The following is a 27,364-nucleotide window of genomic DNA, read 5'->3' as shown; positions in this document are numbered from 1 at the left end:
TTTTGTGAAGAATCACAACCTTTCCACCAGCAGAAAGTGTTCTGTATCGCGTTCAGCTTCCCAGACAAAGGTGGTACCGAGGAAAACAGCCTATGATTAAGGTTCCTGTGCAAAAGATAAAAAGCACAACTTGCAGGATATGTGTCAGGCCTGTAAACACGAGGTCACCTCCTACATCTCCTGCTGATCCAAATGAGGGAAACCTAAGTTATATTAATGCCCATTCCACCACAGGAGCCCCAGTCAAACCATTTAATTCTCTTTGTGGTATTTTATGAAAAGGCTTTAAAAGTATGAAATGACAAACTTGCCATCTAACCTTCAGCCACCTATTTCTTACATGCTCTATAAATTGCTAGTATAGCTACGTAAGGGAATCCTTTGCAAGCATATGCACACTAAACTTTCTGTCACTAAGGACCAGACACACTCCACTGGTCATGTCTGATATGGTGGCATCTATTTTCAATGAGTTCACAAAAAGGAAACAAAGAGGAGGGCAGATGCTTTGGGAACCCAAAGATGAGCCCTATAGAAGGAAGACAGAGCCATAGTGCCCAGTGGCATGGGTGACAAGGAGCAAGGCTAGGGAGTGAGCTGTTCTTCTACCTCTATCTGAACTCAGCACAGCTACAGCAGCAAGCTCTACATGAAGGCGGGCTTCCTGCTGCCTCAGGGGAATTGGTGGGGATCAGCAGGGGCAGAAATAAGGCAGCACAAACAAAAGAGGCCAAAGCAGGGGCAAGCAAGGAGATCATGGCAGATGCCACTGTGACAGTAGTGACAGGGGACAGACTTGCTAGTGAATAAATATAAGAGCCCTCATGTGGGACCCTAGACATGGTAGCTAGTGCTCTACAGGAGACCAAGATCTGACAGGAGGTGCCAGGGTCCTGTGGTCACGGATGTATATTGTTTTCCTGAGGCTGAAGAGGCCTCAGGAAATTCACAGTACACGGGACTCATTGTTTTCTTGTGTTGGTTCTTAATTATTTACGGATAAACTGTTTTGATGTTCCATATATATATATATATATATATATATATGGAACTCTCTCTCTCTATATATATATATATATGGAACTCAATGTCAACTAGTAGTTCAAACCAAGCAGATTTCATGACTCTAGTTGAAGTATTAAAAAAATGGAACATTGTATCACAGCTAATAGAGCTATTTATCAAATATCACCAGGGGGTAACTTGAAATTCTTTTAGAATAAAGAGTTATTGGCAACTTGGAAGCTTGCAAATACCTGCTTTCAGCAAAAGCTAGGGACTGTCTTCTGAATAAATGAATGGAGGGAAGTTGCCCATTGGCTAGAGAAGAACTTCTGTGAATAAAGCAGCCAAGTGCAAGGAACCTCCCTAGGACTCAAAGAATTGCTCTAGAAAGATCCTCCCATCAAGGCAGAAAGTGTAGAAAAGCCACACCTTAATTTATGTCTTCTCAAAATTTCAAGGAAAAAAGTAGGAATAGAAAGAATGCTAGAAAGTTCCCAAATGCCAGATACCAAAATAATCATTCAGACATTTAGGACAGGTATTTTGTCATTGAGCATCTTTTTATTCATTCTGTATTCATCTTATTAGGAGATTTATAAATTGAGGAAGTAAAAATAATCTGAGACTAATAAGTATTACCTTTATATATCCAGATTACTCAAAGCCCACCCCTCACCACAGCAGAAAAGAAAATGTTGCCTGGATTGCCCTCTCTGTCTTCATTACTCCTCCAACCTCTACAGCTCCAGTCTATTTTCCTTTCTCCTAGACATCACTCATTAAAATAAACTGCCACTCCTCAAACAATTCAGTGACAAACACTTGATGACAAAGCATGTGCACTGATTATCGCCACACGGACAAGAAAACGGAACCAAAGCAGCCACGAGCAAGGAAGGCAGCTGAAGGTACACAGCAAAGAACAACAAAATGTCAAGAGGAAGAAAACTTCAAAAAGACCATTTGTCGTTTGAAACATGCTGGCCCAAATTCTCCCACTCATTTCTCCCTATTCCACTGCTTTTCCATCCTCACCTCCAGAACCCCATTTCCAGTGCACGATGGAATTGGCCCTGAAGTGCACACGTAGGTTCTCTTCAGGCAAAGCAGTGTCCATCTGACCCTGACTCAAAATGGTATCCAAGGTATTAAGAAAATTCATTTCACCTCAGCTAGAAAGCTCAGGATGGGGACTGGGTTCTTTGACACCTCACTATTGGTCAGTGTTGCCACCTGTCCCTGGTCTGTTGTGTATAGCATGCACACAGGTATCCAATTTCACCTTGATTTTCTGCTTAGTAAATGCCATCTTCTCTGGAGTATTTAATTTCAACTTGCTGTTCTGATGTTTTGCCAAATGAAGGACACATCACAGTTACAAACAGAATAGCACTCTAAAGTGCCAAAATTTAAGAGCATTTGAGTTGCCACAGAAATTGGCATACAGTTATTATTTATCACACCACAAACAACTTCATTAGAAAGCTTCATATAACCTTCACTGCTTTATGGGCTGTCAGAACTACAAGTTTATCATGTACATGTACGGAGAGCTATGGAAAGAGAACAAAATGGATGGATTATCAACTGGCTTTTTGTGTTCTTTTAAGTGATCTTGAAATGTTAAGAATAAAGATTTTTCATGATTCAGAGACAGATTCTAAACCAGAAAAGATATTCTTTTCAGTAGTTTAAAATGCATTTTCTAGACAATTCTCCTCCCTTATGTTTGTGAGGCACAATGTTTCCAAAGATATCACCACGGTTAGGTCCTTCTAATAACCTAAGAGGCAATTTAGATGCAGAACAGGTCCAGCCAGATTTAGGAGACCAGGAACTAGTGGCCTCTGGCGCAGGTCTTGTCATTCACTCTTCTTAGATTCCCCCATGCAGCACAGTAGATTAGATAGAATATTCAATAAAGAGTACCCATACTATCATATTATTGTCACCATCATCTCCATGAAAAAACAAACAAACAAACGTGCTCATCAGCAAGCATCTTTTATTTATACTGTATTTACTTGTATAGAGCATTTAAGTTCAGGAAGTAAAAATAATCTCAGACTAGTAAATATTGAGTTAGATGCCCAGATTATGCAAATCCATCTCCAACCATAAAGGAAAAGAAACACTGAGCATTTGAATTGCACAGGAATTAATATTTCGTTATTGCCTAGTTATCACATAACAGATTCTTCATTAAAAAGCATTCATACATCTGAAACCACTCTATAGCCTTCTAGACATGCAAATACATCATGTACGTTCCATGAATACAGTGAATCAAGAGGACCATGAGATCTACTTGTCTTCTGGCATGGTCTGGCTTTTTTTTTTTTTTGCATTATTTCATTCAGACCCTGTGATAACATATCCTGTCTGCACTTTGTGGAAACTATGAGTTTTTACCTGCTATGAAAATGACTAGCCCTAACTTAGACACAGACATATGTCCAACATGCTGATTTCTCCTTTGTCATAAGGCACAGGTCTGGGTCTCAGAAGAAGCTGTGGTGATTGCCATTTCTGAGGACAGGCACAACACTGCGAGTGGACAAAAGGTGCAGAGCTCCCCTGGTAAAGGCCGCTGAACAGCAGGCAAGCAAACCTGCCCTGGTGACCCCCCAGTGGGGAAGCTCTGCACCTCCAGCCAGGGCCAGGCTCACAGCTGCTCTGAAAAAACAGCAGCTCTTCATGACATTAAAGAGAGCATTTAAGAATTTAACATATAAATACAACCAGCTTTTCCCCACCTTGAAGCAAAAGCCTTGATTTTGGCAATAAAAAAGACTTAGGCAAGTTGTTCTGCTAAATCCTAATGCATTCTGTCATGTCAGTAGAGCCTTGCTGGGGTGCTAAAGTAATCCTTTCAGGACAGACTTCCCAGAGCGCTTCTTTATGATGGGATTTGTTCTGTGCTAATGCCCAAAGATTAGTTACTGATGACCTGATCTAAAACAGATCAAAAACTCTTTTTATACCCAAAAATTTCTCCCATAAAACTCTGTAAGGCCCTCCAAAATATGCCACAAACTTTTCTTTTCTTTTTTTTTTTTAATACAGAACTAAGGATTGAACCCAGGACCTGGTAAGCATTCTACTACCTGAACCCTGAGTCCTCTTGCTTTTCGTTTAGATTACAAATAGGGTCTTGCATTCATGCCTAGGACCACAACCTCAGACAAAGATCCTACCTCTGCCTCCCAAGGCGTTGAGATTACAGGTATGCACTATCATCTATAGTCTATTTTCTTACTCGTTTTTTGTTTTGTTTTTTTTTGTTATTTATTTATTTGGTTGGTTGGTTTTTTTTGCCAGTTGTGGGGCCTGAACTTTGGGCCAGGGTGCTGTCCCTCAGCTCTTCAGCATAAGGCTAGTGCTCTACCACTTGAGCCATAGTGCCACTTCCGGCTTTTTCTGCTTATGTGGTGCTGGGGAATCAAACCCAGGGCCTCATGCATGCAAGGCAAGTGCTCTACCACTGAGCCACCTTCCCAGCCCCTTCTCAATTGCTCCCTTTTAATTGTCCCTTCTTAATTGCTCCCTTTTGTGGGATGCTATGCTTACCCTGCACCGTCCTTCAGAACCAGTCCCTCTCATATTTGGCACTGCATCTATCAGAATCCTTTAGAATATTTGTTAAAACATGCCTCACTTGGGTCCATCTTCAGAGTTTCTTGTAAGAGGCTGAGAATTTGCATTTCTGACCAGTTCCTAGGCATTGCTGCTACTGCTGCTCGTCCCAGAAGGCCTTTGATACCCCTTTAGTTTTCCAGAGCTTCCTATGCAGAAATGCTACCACACCTATCTGGAATGTCTTTCCCTAGGTAATCTATACCTACATGTCAAAACCCCACGGTGGACTAAGTGAAGCCAAATCCTCTCTTCCTTTGCTTTCTGCTTCATCTGCCTTTATCCCCACTAAGGAAGGCATGTCAGTATTAGAGGTACTTAAAAGCTGTTTTGCTGGGCCTATGAATTAAAGATAGCAGGAGAAAAACTTGGCATCTCCTTTCTATTTTGTATGTGTCCATGATTCTCTCTACAGTCACTCTACAATCACCCTGGAATCTGTGGACAGGATTAATCAGTATATTTATGACAAGGGACCACAACTCCCCCTATGGAACAATAGCACCTCCTCAGGACAGACCATTCACAGGTGATAATGATTTCTTTATCTCGACCAGTGATGACAGAGAGTAATGAGAGAAACACACATGCACACACAACATATGTATGTATGCAGGCATGCACACATAAACTGCTTTACAATTCTGGTCAAATCTGAGGAGAGAGAAAGTCTCAATCTGATTTCTGCTTTGCTCATAACAGTGTCACAATTTATAGATGGAGGAAACAAAATCATGAAATAGGCCAGTGCTGGTGGCTCACGCCTGTAAACCTAGCAACTCAGGAGGCTGAGATCAGAGGATCATGGTTCACAGCCAGTCCAGGCAGGAAAGTCCGTGAAACTCTTACCTCCAATTAACCCCCAGAAAATCAGAAGTGGTGCTGTAGCTCTAAGTGGTAAAGTACTAGAGAGCCCAGACCCTGAGTTCAAGCCCACAAAATAAATCAAAACAAAAAGAAAGAAAGAAAAGAAAAAAGGAAAAAAAGGCAGGAAGTACACAGTTAGATTTTGGTGTGGGCCCCAGTAACAGAACTGGCAGACAGTCTTTCTCCTGGGAGCTGAGTTCTTGGGGAGGCCATTCTCACTCATGGCATGGTATAGTAATTGCAAGGGTCCCAGGTCCCTCTCAGCATGGGACCAAGCTTCAGCCTGGCTGCATTTTCAGCAATGTTGGGAGTGGGCGGGAGGCTCACTGAAGTTGATTCCAAGAGTCCATGAAAAGGAAGAAGAGTGCACCACAGTCAGTCCTGGTGCTTTCTAGAACTCTAACTGACAGGGCCAAATCCTGAGCTAACATTGAAATCATCACTTTCTCTCACAATCATAGATACTTCCTTTAGACATGGGAAGAAGCAGCACAGTTGGGCCAAGGCAGGATTTGGTACCATGAGTCTTTTATCTAAATTACCAAATCATGCCAATAGCACTACCTTGATCTTCAATACCCCCTTCAAGCCCAGCCCCTTCAAGTCACCTTTCCCACATGTACTTCTGAGAGAAACTGCTTTGCCACCTTGCATTCGAGTCCTTTTCAGGTCATTTATGCCTTTCCTTACTTCCTTCTAAACTGTACCCTGAGAGCGTGCCTTATGTATTGAGTGGGTTTAATTGAAACATACAGACCAGAGAGGGCACACTGGACACGTGCCATTGCCAAAGGGGGGAAAAATAAAAGACATTAAATTCAATTTTTGGGGGAAAAAAGCCCTAATAAATTCCCTTCAGGATGAAAAAGGCTAGCCACGGTATGAATGAGATTTCATAATACCTCCCACATGCTTCAATACTCTATTATTTCCAGCAACATTTTTATGAAATAATGTGTATAACTATCCAAAAACCTTTTCATAATAAAACTAAATTTAACCCTGGGATAAAACACAAAAATCAGGGGCTGGGAAGGTGGCTCAGTGGTAGAGCACTTGCCTTGCATGCCTGAGGCCCTGGGTTCGAGTCCTCAGCACCACATATGCAAAAAGAAAAAAGCCAGAAGTGGTGCTGTGGCTCAAGTGGTAGAGTGCTAGCCTTGAGCTGAAGAGCTGAGGGACCAGGCCTAGAGTTCAGGCCCCACAATCGGACCTCCCCCGCAAAAAAAACCCCACAAAAACCAAACTGCTACTCTTAATATTCTTAGAAACATGGTGCCTACTTAGTTGGTATCACTAAAGTAAAATAAAAGTGGTACTACAGAATAAAATGTTCTTTAAAGAAAGAAGGAAAGGTCACTCACCTTAAGACTAGCTGGAGCATCACGTCTTCACAATGTAACCCAATGAGAGTTCTGAATAATGCCAGGGACACCACACAGAGCTGAGGAGTCATGAACACATTACTCTATTTCAGATACTAGAACAACAACCTCATCCCCACCACTGTCAAGTAAGTCAGAATTACAAAATAAAATGGCTTTCTTTCCTCTAGCAGTTTTATAAAACACACACTGCTGACGGAGAGAATATGTACTGAAGATATGGGCTCTCCTGTAGGAGGGGGTAAGAGAGTGTCTGGGCATGTCACTGTGCAGAATTATCCTACAAACATGCCAGTCTCAGTGTCAGCCATTAAGGATCCAGGAAACATGCTCCCTGTACCACCACCTCCTCCCCCTCCCCCTCTCCCTCCCCTCCCTCTCCCCTTCCTCCTTCCCCTTCCCCCTCCTCTTCCTCCTCCTCCTCCTCTGGTTATTTATTCTCTTATCTTTTAAATATGGACTTGGTTATTCATAGGCCAGATCTCACAGAATGCTACCTAGCCCAACTGTCTTTTTGAGTTCTCAGCTTCTCTCTTGGCTTTGGGGACAAATATTCTCCTTGGTTCCATTTCCTAAACCACTTAGAGTGTGATAATGTACTTCTCAAAGAAGTTCATTTTTAAAAAACCACAAATTCTTTCAATTTCTGATTTTCAAAAGGAAAAAACAAACTTCAAATAGTGGTGATACCCAAAGGTATGTTATAAAACCATTGTACTCTTTTGAGAGTAAGAGTTCATCAATCTTCCAGTCCATTTAAGTAATTTAGGCTCTCATTCTTCGTACAGGAGAGTAAGTACTAGCTTGTCTTGGAACAGGATGGGCTTCAAATCCAGTCAATGAAATCCATAATGGTGTGGTAAAGAAATAGCTGTACTTGACCTACCCTGACACATCTCTTTTGTTCAAGGAAAGTCGTATACCTGTAGTTAGTCAGAAGCAGAATATCCACCAATTCCAAGTCATTGTATGTGCTGTTCCTTTACCTGGAATTCCTTCTCCCATCTCTTCAAAATGCACCTCTTACTTATTCTCAAGGACTTAGGTTAGGTATCAACACCTCTTAGAAATATTTCTATCCTTCCTCACAATATTACCATTCAAAACCTCCTCTGTCCAATCTCAGTTAGGTATCCTTCTTACCTATTACCAGGAATCCTACAAATCACTGTGAAGTGGGGAGGGGGCTCAATTATATCTTTTTTTTTTGGGGGGGCGGTCCGGTCGTGGGGCCTGAACTCTGGGCCTGGGTGCTGTCCCTCAGCTCTTCAGCTCAAGGCTAGCGCTCTACCACTTGAGCCACAGCACCACTTCCGCCTTTTTTCTTTTTGCTTATGTGGTGCTGAGGAATCGAACCCAGGGCCTCAGGCATGCAAGGCAAGTGCTCTACCACTGAGCCACCTTCCCAGCCCCTCAATTATATCTTTTTATAATGGAGTTCTTTGTTCTATGTAAAAAAGTACCTTATCAGATACATGATTCAAAAAAATTCTCCTATCCTTTTGTGGGTAACCTTTTCAATTTGTTGATGGTATTCATGGAAAAACAAAAGTGTATCATTTTTCTGATTGATGTTCAATGCACCTGCTTTTTCTTTTGCTGATCATGATTTTGGTGTCGTATCTTAGAAAACTATCATCAGGCCACAAGATTGAGTCCTATGTTGTTGTTGTTGTTATTTTAAGAGTTTTATAGTTTTTGCCCATACATTCAGGTCTTTGACCCATCTGGAGTAAATATGTATGCGGTATGACTTAAGAATTCTAGCTCTGGGCTGGGAAGGTGGCTCATGGTAGAGCGCTTGCCTTGCATGCCTGAGGCCCTGAGTTCGAGTCCTCAGCACCACATAAGCAAAGAAAAAAGCCGGAAGTGGCGCTGTGGCTCAAGTGGTAGAGCGCTAGCCTTGAGCTAAAGAGCTGAGGGACAGCGCCCAGGCCCAGAGTTGAGACCCCACGATCGGACCCCCCCCCCAAAAAAGAATTCTAACTCTTCTGACTTTTCCATATGAATTTTGGAATCAGCTTATGAATTTCAGCGAGAGGACAGAAAAGACAAGGATGCTTTAAATCTCCAGATCAATTTGGAGAGTATTCTTATATTAACAATATTGGGACTTCATTTCTTCCTAAATATTTTATTCTTTTAATGCTATTATAAATAGTATCATCTGCTTAACTTAATTTTTGGATTACTTACTGCTATTGTATAGAAATTTCATTGATTTTTTACATTAATCTTACATGTTGCAACCTCATTGAACTCATTGTGAGTTCTAATAGTTTTCAATGTACTCCGCCTTAGTTTTTTGTATTACACATCTCATCATACACAAATGCAGATTGTTTTTCTTCTTATCTGAATGATTTTATTTTCTTACTTAATTTTCCTGACTAGAACTTCAAGTACTATATTGAATATAACTGTTGAGTACAGACATTCTTACCTTATTCATTTTTAGGGGAATAGTTTTGAACATTAGCTCTGAGTTTTTCAGAGATGTTAGATATTGAGTTGAAGAAGTTCCCTCTTCTCTTTGTTTGTTGATATGCTTACCATTTTCTATACCTTCTCAGATAAAGATAATTTTTTCCTTTATCCTATTGCTATGATGTAGTATATTAGCTGATTTTAGACTTTAAGCCAACTTTGTAATTCTAGTTTGCTAACTCTCATCTGATCAGAGTATAATTGTTTTCATATATTCTAAATTCTATTCACTAGTGAGAATTTATGTACCTTTATTTATAATAAATATTAGTCCACAGTGATTTTTTTCCTTCCTTCTACTATCTTTGTCTGGTTTTAGACTCACCCTGAGCTCATAAACTGAACTAGAGTGTGTTCCTTCCTATTCTGTATTTGGAAGATTCTGTGAAGCAGTAATTGTAATTATTCTGTTTTAAAAATTGTGATAAACATAATATGAAATTTAATTTCTCAATGAGTTTTAAAAGCACAATTTAATAGGGCTAAATATATTCACATTGTCATGCAACAGATCTGTAACACAGTTATAGCAAAACTAACTGAATACTCACTCCTCATTATCTTTACCAGCCAGCCCCTGGAAACAACCATTCCACTCTGCTCCTACAAGCTTAACTACTTTAGATGAACTACTCTGATGAGTGGGTTCAAGCAGCTCATGCTTGTGTGACTGGCTTTCTTTACCTCGTACAATATCCTCAAAGGCTCATTAGTGTTGTAGTATATCAAAGTAGATTCACATTTTCCTGATGATTTCTTGTTTGACCTACTAATTACTTAGGAATGTGTTATTTAATTTCTATTTGCGGATTTCCCAAATTCCTATCAATAGCTTTTCATTTCAACCCTTAAATCCACTGTAACCATAGAACATACATTGTGTGATCTTGATCCTTTCAAGTTCATTAGGTCTGCTGTATCCCCTGTCTCTCTTGGAGAACGCACCATAGACACTTGAGAAGAATGGGCATCACTGCTCTGGTTAGACAGAGTATCAAGTAACTATCACTCCTATCATGCCTCTTTTTCTTTCGAGACTGGGTTTTTTTGTTTTGTTTTTCTTTGGTCAGTCCTGGGCACTGTCCCTGAGCTTCTTTTGCTCAAGGCTAGTACTCTACCACTGAGCCATAGTGTCACCTCTGGCTTTTTTTCTTTATGTGGTACTGAGGAATTGAACGCAGGGCTTCATGCATGCTAGGCAAGCACCCTATCACTAAGCTACATTTCCAGTTGAGACTGGGTCGTGCTGTACCATTCTTGCTATTCTTTTGAGTCTACTGTTTCAGTCTCCCAAGTGCTAGGACTATAGGCGCATATCACCATGTATCTAGCTCCTGATTATATTTCTTCAGTAATTTCTTTAGCAGTTGCTCCCAATATTTAACTTATCAGATTCTAAACTTATCAGGTTTATGCTAAATTATTTCCAGTGAAACATGGAACTGTTTCTACTATTCTCCTGTTCTCCCTCTTTATGCTCTTATTAGGTTAAATATATTACAGTATATATACAATAAATTCAAAGGTATGTTGTTATTCTTGCCTTTAAAAGAATACTTTTTATTACAATAGGGATTGCTTTTGGTAGGGAGTGTGGATATGAGAGTGGCACTAGTGGTGTTAAGAGGATTTTTCAAAACAGAACTCCCAACTAAGTGACCAGCACATCAACTCATAATTTCCCAGCCTTCCACTTCAGAACACATGGGCATAAATATAACCGCCAACAACTGAAGCTGATATACTGTTTTTCTTTCTCTACCTGCACCTAACACAGTTCTGCCCTGCTGGAAATGAGTTCTGCTTGTTGCACAGAAGAGAGGGCCAGGGGAGGAAAAATGTCCTTCCTATCAAAGGTGGCAGTGCCTGCCACCTCCCTGACAGGACTCCAAAACATGAAAATGACATACTTCATCTCTACCCAAACAGAAAGAAGTTAATGGCTGCAGAAAGAAAAAAGAAAGGAGAAAAAAACAAGAAAAGTAAGAAGAATAGAGATGATCCAGTTTCCCAAACAAACCCATGGATGGTGAGTTGCAATGCTCTTCCTCTGGAGCTTGCCTTACCCGGAACGGGGTGTTGATCCGGCTGGTGAGCGTGTCCAGGATGTGCACGTTCTCATGCTGGTGCAGCAGGATGAAGCGCAGGAAGATCTCTAGCAGTGCGGGCTCTGAGATGCTGCGCAGGAAGAGGTCCAGGTATGCGGTGGTGGTCATGACCTCCTCCACAGTCACCTGGGACCCACAAGAGAGTGAGTACAGGTGAGCCCCTTCTCCATGTTGCCATGCTTGTGTCCCCAGGGCCCCTAGCCTTGTCACAATGACCCCATCCAGGGCATACCTGCCACAAAAATTACTCATCAGAAGTTCATAGCCTGCTCCTATGCCATAATGGCTCGTTTTGCTTCCATCCTTTAATTCTACTAGTGAGGACAAAAAAGCAAAGGCAAAGGAAGTGATTCAAGTGTTCTAACAATGCTAATCATCAAATGTAGTTCAAATACCATAAAGATTTTAGTGTATAATCAAAACTGGAGAGGGGGATTGTATAAAAGTATCTGCATGGTAGTAATGGATTAATTAGAAAGCTTTGTATAACTTGTTCAATTATTAGTCATTCACTAAACATTTATTGGGATCCCTGCCATGTACTAAGAACTAGGAAGATGAGGATATATTTTATACTCAGGAAGATGAGCTTTAACAAATGAAATAATATAATAAATTGCAAAGAAGAGGTACAGACACGATGCGTACAGATGTTCAGATGTGTTACTGGAGAGCAGAAAGTCAAGTTTTACAGCTGAGCAATATACATAAAGAGCCATTTTAAAATGGTAGAAGAACTTACTGCTTAATAAAGTGACTGTGATTTTTTCACAATACAAATTAATATTTTCTACCTATATGCTGTTCCCATGTTGTAACACGTCAATCTCTGAGTGACTAAGACTCTGAACAGCCAAGTGTTTCAAAGAGATAAAGATCTGATGCTCATGGCATTAAAATGTGAGCCTTAAACATTCTGATTGGGAACATTTTAAGAGCTAGTCTGTGCATTTTTTTTTGTTCTGCTAGACATAAATGTAGTATCTCATCTTGATGACTAGGGATCATCATCAGAGTCATCAAGTGTTCCACCCACCCTGGAATATATAAGATCATCAAAGCAATAGTTAAACCTTTCAGATTCCAACCCCACACCCTAGAAATCCCTGCTGGGAATTCAATGCACCTGATTCTAAATGAAACAAGATGGCAATGTTTTCAGTAACTAGAGCTCCTCCTTTCTGGCTCTCCATCTTCTTTCTTCCTCCATTAAAAGTGTTGGCTGTCACTTTATTGTACCATTACTGTGCCATTCCTTTTAGACTGCATTCCTCTTCCCCTTTTAATTTTCAGCTTTCAAAACCCACAGATCAGTTTAGAAACCAGATGTCCAGATCTGCTAGATAAGTGTGGATAGGCCCTGAGTGGATGCATCTGTGAATAAAGGCTTGGCAGCATCTATTTTGGCGGCTTAAATTACTTTTTTTAAGTTCTTGGTGCTCAGCTGTGTTGTGAATAGATAAGTCTAGGTGGATACGATATTACCAAGTCAGCAGTCTGTTTTCTTTATACTTGTTAGACCACTCTTTCCGAATCTATGAACACTCCCCAAACACTCAGCACACCACACAGTCATCTGGCCGCTTTCAAGGGCTCTCTGTGGCCCAAGTACAGCAAGGGAAACAGGTGAGTTTCAACACTGGACAAATCAATTACACTGAGAAGAGTGCTTCTCACAGGCTTCAGAGTCCCCCGCCCTGAAACAAGCTGCTCCATCCTCAGGCTCCCTGGTGTTCTCTAGTCCCTGATGCATGGCACCTCCTAGGGTGTCCCACAACACACACTTCAGGAGCCCAATGCAATGTAAAGAGCCTGGCACACGTGAATGAGAGCAACCCTCCATCATCTACTGACTGACAGCTGCCAGAGCTGAGCTTAACTTTTAGCCTTTCCTATCCTCTGTATCTATCCTCAAGCCTTAGAAAAGTGAGGATGTTTCTCTTTCCTTCTTTCCCTCTCCTCTTTTTCCCTCTCCCCCCTTTTCTTCTTGTCTTGTCTTTTCTCTTTCTTTCCCTCTTACACCACCATTTTTTTTTTTTTTTTAGTGCCAAGGATAGAAACCAGGGTACTGAGTTACATATCCAACCTTTGTTATTGTTGTTTTGTCAGTCCTGGAGCTTGAACTCAGGGCCTGGGCACTGTCCCTGAGCCTTTCTGTGCTCAAGGCTAGAACTCTATGACTTGAGCCACAGCACCACTTCCGGCTCTTTCTGTTTGGGTGGTACTGAGGAGTCGAACCCAGAGGGCTTCATGCATGCTAGGCAAGCACTCTACCACTAAGCCACATTCCCAGCCCCCAACTTTTGTTTTTTGAAGACAAGCTCTTTCTATGTGCCCCTGACTAGCCTCAAACTTAGTTCTCTTGCCTCAACCTTCCCAGGGCTGAATTACAGACATGTACCACCAATGCTGTACCTAAGTATTAGTTTATGGTCATTTGACTACTACAACCTTAGGATTATTTAGCAAAACTTAGTGGAAAGTAATTCAAAGTCTAATTTCCTAACAATCTTGATTGACAGATAAAAGTACCATAAACTGGGTACTGGTTGCTTATGCCTGTAATCCTAGCTACTTGGGAAGCTGAGATCAGAGGATCACAGTTCAAAGCCAGCCCAGGCAGGAAAGTCTGTGACTCTTATCTCTAATTAACCACCAAAAAGCTGGAAGTAGAGCTGTGGCTCAAGTGGTAGAGTGCTATCTCTGAAAAAAAAAAAAAGCTAAGGGACAGTGCCTAAATCCTGAGTTCAAGTTCCAGAACCAGCACCAGAAAAATAAAAAGAAAATACTGCAGTGTAATGGCTGCCAATGGGCCATGTATTATAGCTTCTTTAACATCACATTTTCAACTTCACTGTGCACAGCTGACCTCTGGTTCTCCCTCCCCCCGCCCATGTCATTTCCCCTCTTAAGTTAAACTGCCCTTAATCAGCTCAAAAGCAAAGCAGTATGTTAACTGTGTTAACTGTAGAATATGAGTCTCAGCCTTGGGGGCTGAGAGGAATGAAGCATTTAGCATCTTTTGTTTACTACTCTTCCTTTGGATAAGTGAAAAGATTTTCTTTTTAGAAAGCAAAGATATCATTAATAAGTGCAAGAGATTTTAGAAAGGACTTGAAAAGGCAGTATTTATATAGCACATAATAAATATTAAGGAAAAAACCAATTCCATTAAGTATCAAGGTTGCAAACTCTTTATAAACTGAGGTCATACTTACCTAATGTTAATACCCCAACCAGGAAGATGGTTCCTCCCTTTCTCTTCTTTCCCTTCATCCCATCAGACACTCAGAGCCTCCAGAAGCCTTTTATCCCAGAAAATCTTTCTCTGCCCTATCACCGTACTTTCAGAAACTTCTTCTAATCCCCCCACATAGGCAACCTCCTTAGCCAGGCTGAGACCAGAGCCTAAGTGTGATTACTTGAAAGCTAACGATAAACCACTAGAGGAAAGATGCTCTGCTGTGAGGAATGCAAAATGGAGTCTTCCACTAATGCCCCAAAGTAATACAGCAAAGCAGGAAAGGAGCCAACTCTCCATGTTCCAGAGAGGAAAGGCAGCCAGCTATAATTCTCTTATAGATGGCTATCAATATTTACTTACCTCGTTCTGTAAAGAACGGCAAGAAGCTACAAACTTAAACAGACACACTAATGGAAGTAGTCAGTGAGGCCCCATTGCAGTATTCTATCTTATACAGTACTGGTGTTTAAAAATAGTATAGTCAGGCAGTGTTATTTCTTAGTAAAGGTGGACCACATGACTGCAGTAGCCTAAAGAAAGCTCAGTTTCCACAAACAAATAATTACCCTTGACTGGATGAGGGCAATTGAAACCCTGGGGACACATCTGCTAAGGCACTCTGTTTTAAGCTAGCTTTCCAGCCCAAGTTCTAGAATGGAGTCCTATCTCATATACAGTACTTGATTTTTATTGCTGTCAAATCCCATTTAGTTCCTACTTGGAAATAAATCTTTCTTCACCTTCCTCTACCATTGCCTGGCCCTTATTCATGTCAGAGCCTACACCAATCCCTTAAACTGGACTTTTGAGACTGAAGAAAGAGTAAATGAATTCAATTTACTGGTTCACTAATGGTTTAGACCAGATTCAAATAGAAAATGTTAGTGTCTTCTGCATGTAACAAGCACAAATACTATGCTGTGAAACTTAGGGATACATACTCTGTTGTACATATATCATATATGTATGCTAGTAAATATATATATTCAAATGTATGAAACACATTTCTGACTGTGATAAGCAGTCCAGAATACCAGAAACAAGCATGTAGCAGCACAATTCCCAATCTCCTATAATATCTGTCACCCACTGGTTCTAGTCACCCGCTCCCCATCCTCCAGTCTCTACCACAGCAGGGTCTGGCCTGGAAGAAGGACACAAAGTGAGGTGACTTTAGTGAGCAGGAAAGCAACTGAATTTTCATTTAGTTGCCTATTCCTTCTTCACCTAAGAGCTCCAAAAGTGTACTTTTCTATTAGAATTTCAAGCTTCACAGAAATAGACCAAATGGACAGTTTGTTTGCTTTTTTTAAAAAGGCAGTGGGTGGAGGAGGTGACAGCATTTGTCACATTGCACTTTACCATAAAGTCAAAACTATATTAAAAAAAAATGAAGGCTGGAATACAACAGAGCCATCATGCCCACAATCATGGCAGCCCATTAACTTGATGTGTAGGAGTGAAATTGAGCATATAGACACCCTGACCTTTCTGTAATCAGCTCCAGGTGGGCGATTCTATTTGCATCTAATTTAGCATCAGAATCCTCCCTGTGATGGCAAGTTTATGTGTGTCCTGAAAAAATAAAATTTCAACCTGTTAATTGTTTTTGTTTGTTTTGTTTGTTTTATATTTTGGGGGTCTCTTCAGGGTTTTCAGTAATCAGTCACCTTGGAGCAAATAGATGGATCCTATCTTCTGCCACTCAGGTAGGGGACAGGCAGGGGTCAGGTGACTGTGGCACCTTCTTTAAGTTAGAAGATTTCTTTCTTTGGCTTTTCCTGAAGGAGAGAGGTAACAGCTGGTTCTGGTGGATCATCTGTGAGGTCTAGGACCTACCTGCTCCACGGAGGAAGAAAACAATGTGTCTCAGGAGAATATGACCCCCTTAAAGCAGCAGAGGGGGAATGGGACGGTGGGGCCAGATCACAGGAAATAAGAATCAAAGGATCTTTTCACTCAAGTCTAGTTGCAAGTCTGCTCACTGAGGCAGTGAACAAGCAGGAGGCAAATCACCCATGGGCAGCCAAGGATGGGTTCTGCACAATCCTCTTCCCTCCAAGGACACAGGGCACCACCCAGAATAACATTCAAGTGCAGAAGGGTAGGAACAGACACCCTGATTCTCAACAAACAGCCCTACTGTTTCAGCCAAAAATGTGAGACAGAAAGCATTCAGTTATTCAAAGGCTGAAAATAGACTGCAGTTGACGAGCTGAGTGCCTTCCCTCCAGGACCCCCTTCATGCCTGCCTTCTGCTCCTCAAGCTCAAGGCCACACACTACATTGATGCCACTGCAGGAAGCAGGCTGTGGATGTGGGTGGAGGTGACATTCAAAGTCACAAAGACTGGCTATACATTCCCCAAATATATAAGGAAGGAAGAAATGAAACTAGTGGCTAACGTGAGGACTTCGGGAACATAGTTTGAGGAAAACACATTTCAAATAAAAGCCTGTCTCTGCCAAAATTTCCCCAGTATTTCTTCCATGCACCTGTAACACAGTACTTATATAAGTAGAATAGACTTGTTCTGTCTGAAAGCAAGCCACTTGTCAGGCTCCTTCCAGCCCTGACTGGTGTGTGCTTCTCTGTCTACCCAACAGAAAGTGGACTGAGGTTTGCCAAGAGTGGACCAGGCAGCAGAGACACACTCCAGAGGGCAGTGCCACTTGTCCTGCTCAGGCAATGGTGGCACTTCTGAGGTCAGGCAATATCTTTGCTGAGGCTACTCCCCCAAGCCTGCTCTTAACACTCTGAAACCGACTCCAACTAGAGGTACATGAGCCAACCCTGTTCTCATGGAACACCTTTACCAAGCTTTCTTTCTTTCAGAAAGAACACAGGCACGCAGCTAGACAAACTCAAGTTCTAATTCTAATGTAATTTTTACTTGTGTGACCTTGACTGTGTTATTTAATCTCTCTGAGCCTGTTTCCTCCTCTGTAAAATGGGGGCACTCTATTATCTTCCAAAGTATAGACAGAACAGACACTATGTTGGAAATGAACTACACAACTTGTGTGCGGGGGGAACTGGGAGAAAATGAGGGAGGGGATGACACTGTTCAAAAAGAAATATACTCATTATCTGACTTATGTGACTGTAACCCCTCTGTACATCACTTTTACAGTAATTTTTTTAAATTAGAGACAATAAATAAAGATAATGGCATGAATCTCAAACCAAAGGGACTGAGGAAGGGACAACTACCATTATTTTCTGATTTGGGGGAAGGGGAGAGAGTATTATAAGTGATATTGATGATATAAAAACAATATGGTAAGGCGCTGGTGGCTCATGCTCATAATCCTAGCTGTTCAGGAGGTTGAGGTCTGAGGATTGCGGTTCAAAGCCAGCCTGGGCAAGAAAGTCTAGGAGAGTCTTACCTCTAATTAACCACAAAAAGCCAGAAATGGAGCTGTGGCTCAACGAGGAGTACTAGCCTTGAGTAAAAATGCCCAAAGACAAACCCTGAGTTCAAGCCCCAGAACTGACCAAAAAAAAAAAAAATCCAAGTAAGAACACAAAACCCTGAATTCAAGCTCTAGTACCATACATGCATACACAAAACCAAAACGTGCCTGGTCTGTACCTATTTGGGAGGTAGAGTGAGAAATGAGAAGAATAACAGTCCATAGAGAAAATGGACCTTCCTATTTGCACTTCTCCTCTCCTCATTTCCTTCAGGGAATGCTGAGTTGTCACAGTAGATGGTCTAATAAGTGTGTCCTAGGACAGGCTAGAGTAAGAACAGACACTAAGAATCGCTAAGGTATGTTTTCTTCTGCATTTGCCAACATTATGCATTTAACCCTCACTCTAATCTCACAGGACCAACTGAACAATATTCAAAAGCAAAAATAAAGCTGTCATTGCCAAAAAAAAAAAAAAGGCCTCATGTCCAAGGCTGCAACTAGGCGTGGTCAAGTTGAAGGGCCTTTGCACTCCTGGCACCAGTGCTTTCTCTTCCTGCCATCATAAACCACTCATCTCTGGAGTATTCAGTAAATGGCTATGTCTACAATTTCCTGTCCTATATTATGTATGCATAATTTGTGCCCAATAACTTAATTACAACATAATCTATCAGAGTGCAATTCAGTATATGATCCATTTCATTTGACTTTTATCCAATAGAAATACTCCAAATAGGAAGGATTTCAGAGCAATACTCTGAAGCCAGAAGTAACATTAAAATTTGAAGGTTTTCTAAATCACAATCAAATATTACATGAGTATTTCAACGATCATTTAATTCTTTCCTTTCCAATTTACTAATTGTTCTAGAAAGATACTTCCTTATAGATTCAAACTTCTAGACTGCACCACAAAAATGACTTAAAAAGAAAAAGCAAGTCAGGGACTAGTTCCTGAGCACCCACAGTGTACTTAAGGAATTCTGTAAGCATCCAGATGACCATGCAGAATAGATCCTTACAGGAGGCACAGAGGGTGAACTCACAGAGTCACCATCAGGCAGGGAAACAGGAGTACAAAGGATAGGGGTCCAAAGCTGAGCAGCCAAGACACAGACTATAGATGTGCATTAGCCACCCAGCTCAGACAGAGCTCAAAGCTCACAATGATCCACATCAGAAGAAAGCACTCCCCGTCAAAGGGAGATTTTTTTTAACATTTTTTTATTGTGAAAATGTTGTACAGAGGGGTTACAGTTACATGAGTAGGGGAATGAGTACATCTCATAGTTAGCACTGTTACCTCCTCTTTATTTTCCCCCACCATCACTTCCATCCCCGCCTCCCAACTCGTCCCACCCCCCCCTACATTGTAATGTTCGTTTTCAATATAGAACAATAAAAGACCCCGAAGAGCAAAAACAATCCTTAGTAGAAAGAATAGCACTGGAGGAATATGAATTCCAATTTCAAACTCTACCACAAAGTCATAGTAATCAAAACAGCGTGGTACTGGCACAAGAACAGACCTGAGGACCAATGGAATAGGACTGAAGACCTAGAAATGAACCCACAGACCTATAGCCACCTAATCTTTGACAGGGGAGCTAAAGAAATAGAATGGAAGAAAGACAGCCTTTTCAGTAAATGGTGCTGGCAAAATTGGTTAAACACTTGTAGAAAACTAAAACTAGATCCTTATATATCACCCTGCACCAGAATCAACTCCAAATGGACCAGAGACCTCGAAATAAAAGCAGACTCCATGAAAACATTACAGGAAGGAACAGGAGAAACTCTAGGGCTCCTTGGCACAGGCTGAAATTTTCTTAAGAGAGACCCAGAAGCACAACAAATCAAAGAAAAGGTGGACAAATGGGATTGCATGAAACTGCAGAGCTTCTGCAAGGCAAAGGACATAGCTAGCAAGACCAACAGAAAGTCCATGGACAGGGAGAAGATCTTCACTAGCCATACAACGACAAGGGTCTCATATCTAAAATATACTTAGAACTCAAAAAACTAAATCCTCCAACAACAAATCCCCAAAGAAACAACTGCCCAGCCTGGTGCCGGTGGCTCACGCCTGTAATCCTAGCTACTCAGGAGGCTGAGATCTGAGAATCGCGGTTCAAAGCCAGCCCGGGCAGGAAAGACCGTGAGACTCCTATCTCCAATAAACCACTAGAAAACCGGAAGTGGCGCTGTAGCTCAAGTGGTAGAGCGCTCGCCTTGAGCTGAAGAGCCCAGGCCCAGAGTTCAAGACCCATGACGGACAAAAAAAAAAAAAAAGAAACAACTGCCCAATTAACAAATGGGCTATAGACTTAAAGAGAGATTTCTCTGAAGAGGAAATAAGAATGGCCAACAGACACATGAAGAAATGCTCGACCTCTCTAGCCATAAAAGACATGCAAATCAAGACAACGCTAAGATTCCACCTAACCCCAACTAGAATGGCCATAATCAAGAAATCTAGTAATAAAAGATGCTGGAGGGGATGTGGCCAAAAGAGAACCCTATTGCATTGTTGGTGGGAGTGAAAACTTGTTCAACCACTCTGGAAAGCAGTATGGAGGTTCCTCAAAAGGCCCTACATAGAACTCCCTTATGACCCAGCAATCCCACTTTGGGGCATTTACCCAAAAGATCACAAAACAAAGTCATACCAAAGCTAACAACACAACCATGTTTATCACAGCATTATTTACCATTGCTAAGATATGGAACCAACCCAGATGCCCCCAGTAGATGAATGGATCAAGAAAATGTGGTATACATACACAATGGAATTCTATGCCTCCATCAGAAAGAATGGCATTGCCTCTTTTGTTAGGAAATGGAAAGACTTGGAAAAATTATATTAAATGAAGTAAGCCAGGCCCAAAGAAACTTAGGTCCCTTGGTTTCCCTTGACTAGTACATGTCTAGGACAGGCAGAGAAGGTCAAAGGCCATGTAGATACGACCACATGAGATAATGTTAAGCAAAATGTACCCAAGACAGGGACACAAGAGGTTTTGGGGTTTTTTTCTTCTTCTTTCTTTCTTGCTAGTGTTTTTAATGTACTTACAATGCACTATGTGATTCTTTTATTTCTATTGTAGGTTTTCCCCCAATGGTATAACCCCTGTTTTCACTGGATTTGATGCCAGTGTTCTGCATCTTCTATATACATTTTTGTAATTTGGGGAGGGAAAGGGATGAGGATGCAGGCTGACCCATTGTGATGACGCGATGTACAGGCCACTATATTGAAAACAAACATTACAAAGGGAGATTTTACCTGCTGTTTTTCATTCATCTAGCCCTTCCCTCATCTTCAGAAATGGTGCTAGAGAAACATTATCTCCAAACTCCCCAAACTCAACTCTTACCTCTTCTGGAAGTCTTAGCCTCTTCAGCATACACTTTTCTAGACTAAGTAAACTCTCCTTCTCAGTTTTCTTAATGCATTTATCTATCTTTCAAGACGGCGAATTTTCCTGCAGAAACAAGTACACCTAACTTCCAGTGTGAATTCTCAAAGGACACCGAGAGGTATTCAAAGTATAATCAATAAATCAATGTACTAAGATAGAAATCAGTAGCTTTCTTACAACAACAACAACAAAAACAACCCAGTGGTGTTTCAGTCTGTGTGGGGAATGACTTAGCAAGGGAAGTAGATTAATATCACAGAAGCAGAGGAAACTTTCCATTTATAGTTTATAACACTTCATTGAAAACATGGATCTTAACTCAGGCCATGCTCTTAAATTACTGCAACTTGGAAAAGTGATCCTCTGGAGAAAAGGATCCTCCTTGGGCTGCCGTATTGCACTTCCTGAGTAGTAAGACAGCTCTACTGAATTCTACCTAGACTAGGCCCAACCTGGAATGATGTGGGTGAGAACCGCTGTAGGAGGTGTTATTCAATGCCTGCACCCCTTCCCTTACTCCCAAGTGCCCCCCCAACTCAATCTGCCTCCTGGGCCAAACACATTGTTTGGATGCATTTCAGAGGGGAATTGTATATTTAGACCAATTTTCCTAGATACCAACTATAACAAAAACAAGTTCTGATGACAAAAGACATTTCACTCCCAGCTTATTTTCCGTAAGTGATACAAAGACCTCAACACAATGGGAAGACAGTGTCTGCCAGAACAAATTCAGTAATGCTAGTCATTCTGTTCATTTTTTCTCTGTTATCCCCAAACCTGCTCATCATCCAGCACTGGGTAATCATGGAAAGGCATCTCCTCAGAATGCAAGTCAGACTGAAGATGAGAGAGTATTGCTTTAAAAGTCACTGTGGGGCAAGAGAAAACTAGCAGGAAAGTAAGATAAATAAGCCAAACTCCTGCCCTGTTTTTCCTTGTTTTTTTTTGTTGTGTTTTTTTTTCCTTACAACTACTTGAAGATAAACTTGCAGGGCATTTGTTGCTGATCAATTTTTAATGTTCTCCTAGGAGAGTGCAGGGAAAGAATAAAAGATTCACACCAAATTTCAGACTAGATTTTCCTCCTTCTCTGCATTTGTTTACAGGGCGAACACCACCTGGCCTCCTTAGATAAGGTGGTGTTTTGTGTGAGACATTTATTTATTCCCGTATTTCTCTGTGTAAGGGAGGGTGGGGCCTTCTTTATCTTTTCATAATTCTGATGCTTAAGAAGCAAATCCTTTGGTCTAGCATTACCTCCCTCATGCACTTATTGAAATTTAAAAAGGAAATCTAATTTTGCATTTCAAATCAGAACCAAATGGAATCTTCATTTATAACACTAATTTCCTTTCTTACAATGGGAGAAAAGTGGCATGAGGCCCTACAGAGAGAGATGAGGAGCTCTGATGTACTTATTTTCATACTCCACAACTATGCAAAAGGGCCACAGTTTTGTCATCCAACCTCTACAATTTCAAAGTTAGGGGAGAAGAGCTGCACTAGGAAGGATAAAGAAATCTCCAGTGTCTAGGGTCAAATGTTTAGGTCCTCTTCTAGGCTGCCTCTGTGCCTATTCCAGCCCACATAGGACACTCTGGCAACTTAGAAAAGTCAGTCCCTTCCCTACAAGCCCATGGACTAGTTAGCTTTGCCAGAACAGAAAGTGCTTTCTGTAGTTTCCCCCTTCCTGTGGGTGAACCCAGCCCCTTGCTAGGGCACAAAGGCAGGGAGACAAATGTGAACTCATCCCTCCAGTTTGTACCTTCCACAGCATGCCCTTGTGCAATGGACAACCTCCTCCAAGCAAGTCAGCTACTTAAAAAAAAATTATGCTAGTGAAGTCCGTTCCAGGTGACAGATTAGGATGCTTCTCCAAAGAATTCACTGAAGCCATAGAGAGAGGAGAAATACATTATTAAGCCAACAAAAGTAGTTTTTTGTGTGTGTGAGATACCCATTTTCCTATAGTCACTGGTACAAGAGCCAACAATAGCCAATCAGTGCTGTCAGGTAAGGACAATAATAATCATACTTTAAGCCACCACTCTCAAAAGCACAACCTTGGCCCTCATATCTCACATCTCTCAGCCCTGGGCCGGGCCCAGGATGCACTTCACCAGCACCTCTGGGATATATAATGGAGGAGGCAATTAGACACAATGAGAACCTTGCTACCAAATCACAACACATCACAGTTCTTACATTTTGAAGGGTAGTTTGTAGCAATGGTTCTCAACTCTGCTTCCATGTGTGGGTTCCTCAGGGGGCTAGTTACAGATACCCATGCTCCTGGGTCAGATAAAGAAGACACACCAGGGGTAGAGTTGGGCATCACTGGGTGACCCCTATGCCTCCTGCAATGACCAGGAAGCATCTAAACCACGCAGGTACTGTGCTACCATTTAAGGTATTTCTCATAGGTGAACAAAAGTGCTCTAAAAACCTAGGGTTTGTTTGTTTCGCTGAGCAGCATATGATAATGACCAAACATCTTTCAAAGAAAACTTAGGCACAAAAAGTTATGAATAAATCAGTGCTGAGATGCCACACCCTGTGCTGCCTATTCAGTCTTCATGTTATCCAGACCTAGACTTGTCTATGTATACCACCTGCCACATGATGTATTTCCCCAGAGCTTGTGAAAAAGACTGAATATCTCAAATGAAGGAAAACAAAGGACTCATTTGGAAACTTCCAAGAACTTCATTTATCCAACAGGATAGTAGAATATTGTACATTCTTCAATAAGCTAATTGTCCAAATGAGCACTAGAGGAATGTTCAGAATTATAGGATTTGGCTGTTACCCAACTATAATGGGAAAGCCCATTAGAGAAGAGCTAATGTTTAGCTTAATGAGTGAAAGACTCCAACCACCAAGTACTGGAAGAGAAAACGGGGCTAAAGTATAACCCTTGCCTCCTTCCAGCACTACCAGGAGGGGAAGAAGTGAGGTCAACAATGCCCCTTGTTTTCCCCACTGTGAGGTGCAGTGACCCCTCCTTCATTCCAGGCTGCTAAGATCACCTCAAGACACAAGCAAAGGTTTCTACTCAAGTATTTGCTGATGCCTTAAATCAGAATAATGTTTCCTCTCTTCGAAAGAGGGCCACCAAAAATTAAACCTCAGAGCCTTTTCTTAGATCCACTAGATGGTGCAAGCTACCCTTTTCGAATAGTCTCACCTAGAGGAAAGGCCATTAAAAAATTAATGTCGGCACATTAAGCAAAACCTGCACTGCCCAGGGCCTGCTCTCCCATGAACCCTTCTATCTTGCACAAATGCAAACTCTGTTTTGGGAGCTGAGGCATTAAAACTCTCACATGTAAGTTATCATTCGACCTATGATTTAGCTCAAAAGGACTCATGGAAAGAGACCCTAATGAAGATCTGCATCTGGCTCAAGACTGTCCAGTAATCAGCTATGTAAGCAAGAACAAGTCATTTATCCTCTCTGATACTTGATGCCTTGGTCTCAAGTGTGAGGACCTGGGACCAGATCATCTTCAGAATTATATTCAGTATTAAAACTCTACAAGTGTCCATAGCATGCTATGTGTCTAACTTCGTTTAACTTTCTCCATTTAGATTTGGTAGGAAGACAAAAGATATGTTCCATGAAATCTATACCTTCTTAAAAACTGAGATTTTTCAGCCAGGCACTAGTGGCTCAGGCCTATAATCAATCCTAGCTACTCAGGAAGCTGAGCTCTGAGGACTATGATTCAAAACCAGCCCAAATTAACTACCAGAAAACTGGAAATGGAGCTGTGGTTCAAAGTGGTAGAGCACTAGTCTTGAGTAAAAAATTTCTGGCCTTGAACTTAAACCCTGAGTTCACACTCTATGACAATGACTATCAACAACAACAGAAAAGCAAAAAAAAAAAAAAAAAAAAAAACCAAGACATTTTCTATTTATTGAAAAACACAAAGTACCTACTGGGACCACCAAATTTTAAAAATTCCAAAGCCCAGATGCCACCCCAAATTCTATACTTTGGATTCTAGTGTTCTCTGCATTTCCCACAGAAAGGAACAACTTTGTCAGTGAACATGGTTGGAAACCAGATCCGTATCATCAAAGTGTTTTGCATCAAAAAGTGACCCAGATGGCAGCAGAGACGTGGCACACATCCAAAACTGCAAAAGGAAGTCTGCCCGAAGAACCAGCAGGAAGACAGGTCCCTCCTCTCCTCCTTCTATCCCTAACCCTCACTTCCAACTCCCAGACAAGAGACGCGTGAGTAGGGAAGGAGAGAGGGCTCAGAGGCTGACGCTGAGGCCACTCTGCTCGCGCCTCAACATGGCTGTAACCTCAACACTCAATTGTGGACCATTAATATTTTATAATAGTGATAATGTGAAGATGCTTCTTAATTGCTCTTAAAATCTTCACTCATGATTTGCACTGGACATAAAAATCCAAAACATGCATTGCCAGTGAAAGCCAAACCTGGCTGCAAAGGCGTCCTGGCCTGCCCACCTGCATATACACTGTTGGCAAGCAGACAACTGGCTGCACCCAGCCTCTCAAAATTTCTAACGTGCCTTCTCAAGTGCCCCCAAATCCTCCATCCATCAACTTAAGTCAATAAGCCATGAATTATGGGGCCCACAGGGTGCCGATCATGAATATGTATGTGTGTGTTTGGAATACACAAGGCTGTACAACAAATGGGTTCCGCGGTAGCTTGTACGAATCCAACACACATGCCCTTAAGGAAATGTCTGGAATTATTCTTCATGTGTATGTTGTTCAAGCACGGTTTCAGCACACAGGAGAAAGTGGAAAAATAAGGTTTTCTGATAGATTTTTTTTCCCTTCTGTTTTTCCAGTCACACTTGCATGGAATAATTTACCAAGTGAGACACAGCTTGCTGCTCTTGCAAAAACCTCAGAGGCACAGGCTTTCTCTGAGGTCACAGTAGACACCGCTATGGCTTTGAGATGCTTGAAGAAAGATGTATATGAAAACCCTCCCCTCCACCCATCAAGTGCCTCCCAGTGCTTCTGCCTACCACAGACTCCCCAAACTTCTGCCCACTTTCCTAACAACTCTAAAGAAAGGAGCCAAAGCAGCCCACAGCACTGAAATCAACATAGGTACTTTGAAACAGCATGACTGAGCCAGGGTATGATTTCCACAACCCTCTTAACCCTCCAAACATCTTCCAAGCTTCTTTCTCATCCGAGAGTTGAGGCAAGTACTGGAACCATTTTTGGCTGCTACTGTCAGCCATCCACTGGTCTCCCAACCAACCCAGAGCCCTATCAACACACCTAGACAGTCTTCCAACCTACCACCAGTCAGTCAGTCGGCCTGCCTCACCTGTTCTTACCTGATCATACAGGGAACAAAAGTCCTCACCAATCCTTTCACAAGGCCATCTTGCATCTACTTTGGGAGCTTCCTTCTACTCTTAACACTCCAAACACTTTGGACATTACAGAATACAATGTTGCCTCTCCAGCAGGAGCTGGCAGAGTTTTTCCATGAAGATTCAGTGAGCAAAATATTTTAGTATTTGTGGGGGGCAGGAGTGGGGGTGGGGAGCTTGTGGTTTTTTGTTTTGTTTTGTTTTTTGCCAGTCATGGGCCTGAACTCTGGGTCTGGGCGCTGTCCCTCAGCTCTTCAGCTCAAGACTAGTGCTCTACCACTGGAGCCACAGCGCCACTTCCGGCTTTTTTTGTTTATGTGGTGCTGAGGAATTGAACCCAGGGCCTCATGCTTGCAAGGCATGCACTCTACCGCTGAGCTACCTTCCCAGCCCCTTGTGGTTTC

At 41.7% G+C, this 27,364-nt stretch overlaps 1 protein-coding gene across 1 annotated transcript in view; it reads right to left on the bottom strand.

Moving 5' to 3' along the window:
- Fam160a1 (family with sequence similarity 160, member A1) overlaps positions 1-27,364 on the bottom strand; it is a 172,462-nt gene that overhangs the window by 16,598 nt on the left and 128,500 nt on the right. Inside the window, exons 8-9 of the mRNA XM_013029759.1 lie at positions 11,447-11,614; positions 6,873-6,952 (exon numbers count right to left, since the gene is read on the bottom strand). Coding sequence (XP_012885213.1) covers positions 6,873-6,952; positions 11,447-11,614 — 248 coding nt within the window. The remainder of the gene's footprint in view (positions 1-6,872; positions 6,953-11,446; positions 11,615-27,364) is intronic.

Source organism: Dipodomys ordii, unplaced genomic scaffold (assembly GCF_000151885.1).
Source record: "Dipodomys ordii isolate 6190 unplaced genomic scaffold, Dord_2.0 Scaffold122, whole genome shotgun sequence".
Classification (NCBI taxonomy): domain Eukaryota; kingdom Metazoa; phylum Chordata; class Mammalia; order Rodentia; family Heteromyidae; genus Dipodomys; species Dipodomys ordii.
This window is presented reverse-complemented; position numbering and strand designations above follow the sequence as displayed.